At 35.2% G+C, this 8,875-nt stretch overlaps 1 protein-coding gene across 1 annotated transcript; it reads left to right on the top strand.

The window, feature by feature from the left end:
• Positions 1-3,969: 3,969 nt before the first annotated feature.
• On the top strand, positions 3,970-7,802 carry LOC129902334 (probable disease resistance protein At4g33300). The gene is made up of 6 exons (XM_055977554.1): positions 3,970-4,296; positions 4,438-4,853; positions 5,454-5,863; positions 5,963-6,318; positions 6,400-6,605; positions 6,693-7,802. Exons 1-6 carry the CDS (start codon positions 4,022-4,024, stop codon positions 7,523-7,525), a joined length of 2,496 nt encoding a protein of 831 aa, XP_055833529.1. The 5' UTR covers positions 3,970-4,021; the 3' UTR covers positions 7,526-7,802.
• The last annotated feature ends 1,073 nt before the right edge of the window (positions 7,803-8,875 follow it).

Below are 8,875 nucleotides of genomic sequence, written 5' to 3'. Positions count from 1 at the left end.
ATCAACTCATCTCAATCATCAAACTCTTCTTTTTAAAATTGATACCATCTCAACTCAATGAATGCAGAAAATATTAGATGCATTTAAAACATAATTTCAACTTCTCAACTCAAACTCAAAATAGACATTTTTATGTAAAAATGCTCAGATCATTTATACTCAAAATACTCATGTTCAAAATGATACTTAAGAGACTTCTCAAATTCAACTCATGCTTAAACTCTTTTTAAATCAAAGATGAAAATAATCATTCTTTAAACTCAAAATAGTGTATAAATAGTTTATGCAAAAATGTTCACAAATCATTTATTTAAAACTCCTTCTCAAACAATCATTTATACTCATATGACTCCAATCAAATCAAATTATGCAAATCACATATTATGTAGTCACATTAGACTTCAATCCATTTCACCTCAAACATCATCATCAACATACCTCTTCATTCACATCATTATCAAACATTTTGCTCCAAAATTTTTATTTAATTCTATGTTCAATTTATAAAGACAAAAGGACATTCTAGCTCTACCAAGGTGTCATTTCTTTTTATGCCATTCACATTCATAACTATCCCAATTCATTCTTTTCATTCCAATCAATTCATATATACAAAAACCATCAATCTCAACCTCAAGACAATTATGACAAAAAAAAAAGAAATCTCATTTTGGTTTTATGTGAATAAAAACATGAATTCATACTCTTAATAAAACTCAACTCGAAAACACTATCGATACGTATGAATTTATATACAAATATTCATTATAGTCAATATGTAACTACGATTTGTGAAATAAATATGAAAGATAATTATTCAAGAATTAAAGTCATGAAAATCATCAATCAATTAATAGAATATAAAAATATTCTAGAGTTTTAGGAAATTTCAAGAAAACCTTCATGGAAGTTTCTAGCCATTCACAATCTTCATCCAACACATCTATGGAGCATATGGAAGAACTCAATCCATATTTTAAGTTAGCCTTACATACCTAGAAATGAAGAACAAACCAAGGGTTTGATGGCCTTACTTGAAGAACTTGAACTCTAGCCCTCTTCCTCTTCTCTAATCTTTGCTCTCTATATTCTTGGGAATTTTGGAGAGAAAACCCTTAGAAATTGATGTGAGGGGCGGAAATAGTGATCCCTAATGTATTAGGTTTAATATAGGATAGGTGAGAAAGATCTAAAATGCCTCTTTTTCAAGAAAAATATGAAAAACGCGTCCAAAAACCTGCAAGTGCTTTAGTGGCGCGTTGCGCCAAGGGCCAAACTACATAGACTGGTTGCTAGCGCTCTAGTGGCGCCGGGAGACACTTTAGCGCCAAGTCTAAACTTTCTGCAGTTATAGTCTGTCGTAAAATAATCATAACTTTTGACTCTGAACTCCAAAAAAATACAATCTTGGTGGCGTTGGAAAGAAGATTCAAAGAACTTTAATTTGATAGGTCATGAGCCACCCAATTCATTATATTCTAGAAGATATGGTCGTTTGAAGTTGACCCTTATACGAACTCATTCGGAAACTTAGTCGATAAAAATTATTTGGACTCGGCTTGGTGATAGAGATCTCTTATGATCCTAAAACACATCTAATACTTTTCAAATAGTTAGGAATTGATCCTAACTCATATATAAAATTGCAAGTCCTTTAGTTTGAGTCTACACACACGTAAAGAAATGTTCGAGTTTTTGTAAAAAAAAAATCCGGGGTGTTACATCCTGGTTCCAAAATGAAATAGTCCCATCACAGTGAAAGAATACAGACCTATTACATGCTACACAGTTTTATATAAAATTATTTCCAAGGTATTAACTAAAATATTATATGATGTTATGCCTACTGTTATAAGTGAAAGTCAAGATGGATTCATTCTAGAGAGAAAAATCTCTGATAATATTATGCTTGCACATGAGTTGGTTAAAACATACACTAGGAAAAATATTTCACCTAGATATATGCTGAAAATTGATCTGCAAAAGGCATATGACTCAGATGGAATGAAGCTATAATGAAGGAGCTAGGATTTTTTGATATGTTCACTCAGTGGGTAATGAAATGTGTTAAAGCAGTTAGCTATGCTATTGTTGTGAATATAACTACTTCCCAAGCTTTTTCAGCTTCTAAAGGACTTAGGTAGGGTGATCTCATGTCTCCATTCCTATTTGCCATAGCAATGGAGTATCTCAGCACATCTCTCCATTGTCTTAAGGATGTTAAGAATTTCAAATTCCATCCAAAATGCTCTAAACAAGGAATTATTCATCTATATTTTACAGATGACCTCCTTAAATTTTCCAGGGGTGATATGAACTCCATCAAAGCCCTCCAGTAATGTTTCTCTCAATTTTCTCAGGCTTCAGGTCTCCAGGCTAATCTTAATAAAAACTCCATTTACTTTGGAGGGGTGGCACCAGGGGATAGGAAACTAATCACACCACAACTTGGAAATTCAGTAGAAGAACTACCTTTAAAGTATCTTGGGATCCCATTGTCTACAAAGAAATTATCAGTACTTAAATGACACTCTCTTATAAATAAGATAATGGCTAGAATCAACTCTTTGACAATAAGAAAACTGTCTTATGCTGGTAGAACATAACCGGTTCAAACTATGTTATTTAGGGTACAATAATATTGGGCACAACTGTTCATTATACCTACAAAGATTATCAAGCTAATTGAAGATTTATGTAGAAGTTATCTGTAGTCTGGGGAATGCGATATAACCAAAAAAGTTCTGATGGCATGGGATAGAGTCTGTTGTCCTAAATTTACTGAAGGCTTAAGACTAATTAATATGCACGTGTGGAGCAAGACACTAGTGATCAAAATATGTTGGGATCTAGCAAGCAAAACAGATAAGCTATGAATCAAATTGATTCATAAATATTACATAAAAGGTTAAAACATATGGCAAACACCAAAATAAGTCAGTTGGATGATTAAGAAAGTCATAGAGGCCAAGAATATGGCGGATCAAATACAGCTGATTGAAAACAAAAAAAATAGCTTGATCAGAAAATAGTACCTCCACATAATAGAAGACCAACCAAGAATGGAATGAAAATGTCTTATGTTCAAGAATGCAACCAAACCTAAAACCTACTTTACTATGTGGCTTATGTTCTATAAGAGATTGTCAACTACAGATAAATTAGCTAAATGGGAAATGAGAGTGCCTCAGATGTGTGTAGTGTGTCAAAATGCAAATGAAATTATAGAGCACTTGTTTGTCCAATGCCAATTTGGCCAATGCCTATGGAACATGTTGCTATTATGGAGTCATAATCATATTTGTAACTATAAAAACTGGGAGCAATTTCTAAGATGGAGCATATAACATAGGAAAGAAAAGTCATCGGCAACTCAAATATTCAAGATTATCCTGGCAGAATGTATCTATGCAATATAGATTGAGAGAAACAATCAAATTTTTGTAAAGAAGTGTAGCAATATAGAACACATAGCAAAAGAGATAGTTTATACTACTAATGTTAGATCTAAGTCCAGCATAAGAAATGCTCTGAGTAACTTTAAGTTTTGAGCAATAGGTATATTAGAGTTCCTGTTTAATGGGTGTTTCAACTGAGAACAAAGCATGTTGTTATAGCTACTTGCTTATAATGATTTGCTCTTGATAATTAAATAACAAAGCTAGTTATCAAAAAATGAGGATTGTGAGTCGGATTAATACTCCTTTGTTGATAACTACACAGATTATTATGATTAGTTACATAGACATTTGATGATGAATAAATGTTATGTGATTATGGTATATCAAAGTCTTGGTGGAATAAGATAAGTGTCATGATGCTTGATTTTCGATAGTGACAAAATTTATTTTCGAAAAGCAACATGTCATGATTTGTGTACACTCTATCGTCTTCAATTATTTTGTTTTCTTTGTGAGGGTTAATTTTGTCATTTACATAGTCTCGAGTAGCTTTATAACATCACTCAAAAGTCCAAGTTCTTCAAGCCTAATGTGAAAATCAAAATCACCAAGTCCCCAACATGGCGGTGACTGACTTTTTTGCCGGCGAAATCGCCACCGAACTCCTAAAATACCTCCTAGCCGTAGTTAAAAAATCCACCTTATGCCGTTCAAGCGCCGAGAATCTCATTGACAGCATCAATGGCCTCCTCCCAATCATCCAAGAAATCAAACAAACCGGTGTTGAACTTCCACAAATACGTCAAACCCAGCTCGACGATTTCTCCAAAATTCTCCGTGATGGCTACGAACTCGCCGGAAAAGTTCTCAACTCCGGCCGTTGGAACATGTACAGGTGTCTCCATCTCATTCGACATAATTACAATGAATTGGTTATTGGTTATTTGAATTGAACCTTATTGAATTGTGCGAATCTCATCTAAAAGTTTAAGCTATTAGAAATTATTACTTAGTTTATATTATGCCTTGATAACAGGAACCTACAGTTGGCTAGGAAAATGGAGAGGCTTGAGAAAAGAGTAGCGAGATTCATGCAAGTTACAATGCAAGCTCATGTACTAGCTGATGTTCATCACGTTAGGTTTAACATGGAGCAGAGATTTGATGTTCTTGAGCATAGGCTTAAAGCTATAAAAATCGGAGTTGACGACAGCGGTGGTGGCGGTGGAGGAGGAGGGTGTTTAGGGGAAGCTGTGAAAAGAATGGAAGAGGATGAGAAATGGTTTGAGGGTAGTTTTGTAAATTTAGGTGCTGGGATTGAATTGGGGAAGAGGAAAGTGAAGGAGATGCTGATGGGTGAACAGGATAGGGGTGTGTTTGAGATTTGTGGAATTGGGGGTAGCGGCAAAACTACCTTGGCTAAAGAGATTTGTAAAGATGATCAAGTTAAAAGTAAGTAATTAATCCCAAAAATTTCTCATGTAGAGCACTTTAGTGTTTTGCGGGGTTGTTTTCTCAAATGTTCGCTTAACTAATAGTTATTATATCAGAAAATTACTTTTTTCCTGATTCCAATTTTGACTTATGAGATATGAACTATTAGTTGAATGATTATCTGTGAAATCGAACTCCTGTTTTCGTTGCTGATGATCGAGTTTGAAGTAATAGTTATTATATCAGAAAATTACTTTTTTCTTGATTCCAATTTTGACTTATGAGATATGAACTATTAGTTGAATGACTATATGTGAAATCGAACTCCTGTTTTCGTTGCTGATGATCGAGTTAGAAGTAAAAAACACGAAAGAGTTTCTCATTTCTCTTTGTTTTTATTTACTCTTCTGTTTATGAAACAGAGGATAAAAGGAGAAAACTTTATTGGCTATTAGCTCTATTTTATCAGTTGAATTCTAATAGACATAAGAGACTTTATTACAGCTTCATTCAATTTTGCATAATGACTCAACAAAAGTTTTGATTGGAGTAGAGTCTGAATTGGTCATAAAACTTTTTTTTTTAAATGACGGTGATGTCTGGGCCATGTTGTTCTAGGTTATTTCAAGGACAGGATTTTCTCTTTCACTGTTTCTCAATCTCCAAATGTGGAGCAATTGAGGAAAATGATTTGGGAAAAGATATCAGGGTGCAATCTTCATGGTTACGGATACGGGGAGATGTTACCCCAGTGGAACCTACAGTACCAATGGAATACTAAATCTGCATCCCCGGTACTCTTGATTCTTGATGATGTGTGGTCTGTACCTGTTCTAGAGTCGCTAATTTTCAAGATCCCTGGCTGCAAGATCCTAGTTGTATCGCGCATCAAGTTTCCTCCATCGATCATCGATTTTGTTTATGATTTGGAGTTGTTAAGGGAAGATGAAGCTATGTCCTTATTTTGCCATTTTGCTTTTGGACACAATTCCTTTCCGCGTGGTTTCAGTCAAAAGCTTGTCAAAGAGGTATTTGTGTATATTTTTGGCAGCATATCTGTTGTTCTTTGCAAAAACTTCTAGTTATACTCGAGTGGTAAGCAAACTAAAGCTTCTTGGACTTTTTAGGTTGTGGATGAATGTGAAGGGCTTCCTTTGGCTCTTAAGGTCATTGGATCTTCATTAAAAGGAAAGCCTGAGATGTTCTGGACAAGTGCAAAAAACAGATTATCACGAAGCCAACCTGTCTGTGAGTCTCATGAACTGCAGTTGCTTGAGCGAATGAAATTGAGTATTGACTGTTTGCCTGGGAAGGTGAGAGAGTGTTTCCTGGACTTGGGTACTTTCCCAGAAGACAAAAGGATTCCTCTTGATGTTCTAATTAACATGTGGGTGGAGCTACATGATATTGACGAGGAAGAGGCTTTTCACATTCTTGTTGAACTTTCAGACAAAAATCTCCTAAATCTAGTCAAAGATACACGGTAAGTGGTGGATTCAAATCTCCTCAAACAATCTTTTAATTTTATATGTTGATAGTCTTCAATGTGTTGTTCATGTGTCAGAGCTGGAGACATGTATACAAGTTACTATGAGATATCGGTGTTTCAACATGATGTCTTACGAGACCTAGCAATTCATATGAGCAACCGTGATGATGTAAATCAGAGAAAGCGATTGGTTATGCCGAGAAGAGACACAAGGTTTCCAAAAGAATGGGAAAGAAATGTGGACGAACCTTTCCATGCACGAGTTATCTCTGTGCATACAGGTATTACAGATCCTTGGTTACTGCTGATTGCTTGATAATGAAAAGTTTATCTTGTGGTATAAACATAAATATTTCTCTTTAATGCAGATGAAATGAGAGAAATGGACTGGTTCAGAATGGATTGCCCAAAAGCTGAAGTACTGATTCTCAATTTTGCCTCATCTGAGTACTTCTTACCTCCTTTCCTAGAGAACATGCCAAAGCTAAGGGCATTGATAATCATAAACTATAGTACTGGCAATGCAATTCTCCATAACATGTCTGTATTCAGTCATTTAACCAACTTGAGGAGCCTTTGGTTCGAGAAGATATCCGTCACTCACTTATCCGACTCCACAAATCCTCTCAGTAACTTGCGAAAGATATCCCTAATGCTTTGTGACATGAAAAACAGCTTAGATGAGTCAGATGTTGACCTCCCTGGTTTGTTCCCACAGCTCTCGGAGTTCACAATGGATCATTGCATCAACTTCAATAAGCTGCCATCAAGTATTTGCCGGTTGCATAAGCTCAACAGCCTCAGTATCACTAATTGTGATAGTCTTTATGAACTTCCATCTGCTCTAGGTGAATTACAAACTCTACAAATTTTAAGGATATATGCCTGCCCACATCTGAAAAGGCTTCCCCCCGGAATTGGTCGTCTGGTTAAGCTGAAATATCTTGACATTTCACAATGTGTTGGTTTGAGAGGTCTCCCTGAGGCCATTGGGTGCTGTAGAAACTTAGAGAAGATTGATATGAGGGAGTGCCCTCAAATTGAGAGTTTGCCAAGCGCTCTAGCTTTCCTTGAATCATTACGTTGTGTAATTTGTGACGATGAAATTTTTTGTCGATGGAAAGATGTTGAGAAGGCTGTACCAGGTCTCTGTGTACAGATTGCCGAGGAGAGCTATACTCTTGACTGGCTATCTCAGTAATCAAGTTTCCAATTCTCTGTTTTCCCTTAACCTAGGGGTTTCGTTCGTGTAAATGTAAGTTTTTTTTCCTGCAGGCTGCTGAGGACTGCTCAGTAGTCAATTTTCCAGTTCTGTATTTCCCCCTTTACATGTGGTTCCTTATTTCTCTTGTAAATAGCATATAGCTATATGTAAATATATAGATGGACTACATCTCATCAATAACTGATCTTGCTGGAAGCAAAATTACTACAGGTAATCCGTAAAAAGTGAGACCAAGGCGAGTTATCTGCTACAACATGTTAGTTTATGCTGATAGTGTAAATCCAGTGCGATGTACATTTTAGAACGCAGTCTCTCAACTCAAGATTTATAACGTCTAAATTCAGAATCCGTCACAGCAGTTTTGACTCTTTACAGTTTTGTTTACAAAGTAAAGGCAGGACTGTAACAATGAACAAACTTGTGCCCAGGACAAGCATGTATACCTGTCGAGTGCTATCAGTGAACGAGATAGTTACATGTTCTGTCAAATCCAGTAACTTGGTTCAAACTATGTATTTATAGTAAGAAATTTACCTAATATGCATTCAGTAAACAAGAAGAAGTGTGACTCAAAATCCATAAACTTAAAATTTTTAATCATGTTTTTTCATCCTGAAGCAGAAAATGAAAGTTGAAGTAAACGCGTGGGCCCTGCGTGCTAATAAGTAATCATGATCACTGAAATTGTGAAAGTAAAGACAATATTTAATATGAGGTTCATGGAACCAAATTTTTTTCAGCAAATCAAATGTGGGGACCCTTTGCTAGTTTTTCTTCAGATGATTGGGAAAGAAGTGAGGTTTGTTCAAAGAATTTGATAAATTTTCCACCAAAATTTGGTAGTGTTCACATCCAACAACATATTGCTTTCAACGAATTTTTGACGAGAAAAAGCCCAAAATAGTCCATTCGATCAATACTTAAAATCATCCTTGAGTTTTCAAATAGAGCAATAGGCACTCATATTTGCATTATTGGTGCACTTTTATTTTCCCAAAATTTTGCCTGATTTTGTCCACAATTTCATGTATGAAATGTTCAATTGTCTTTTTATATATTTAGTAGAAGTAATAATTCCATGTGAGAGAAGGTGAGAAGAAAACCATTAGTAGAAATATTATTGCAGCTATAATCGAGAAGTTTATCACGTCGATTTAACATGAAATAATATAAAATTTTCTTTTCTTGCAACGTCATATATCAAGGTTTTCTTAATTTAGCTATAATAATATTCCTTTTGAACAGAATAAGGCATTCTTCTTCTCACCTTCTCCCACATGGAGTTATTATACTACTAAATATATATAAAAAGACGATTGAATATTT

This window comes from Solanum dulcamara, chromosome 9, assembly GCF_947179165.1.
Source record: "Solanum dulcamara chromosome 9, daSolDulc1.2, whole genome shotgun sequence".
NCBI lineage: Eukaryota > Viridiplantae > Streptophyta > Magnoliopsida > Solanales > Solanaceae > Solanum > Solanum dulcamara.
This window is presented reverse-complemented; position numbering and strand designations above follow the sequence as displayed.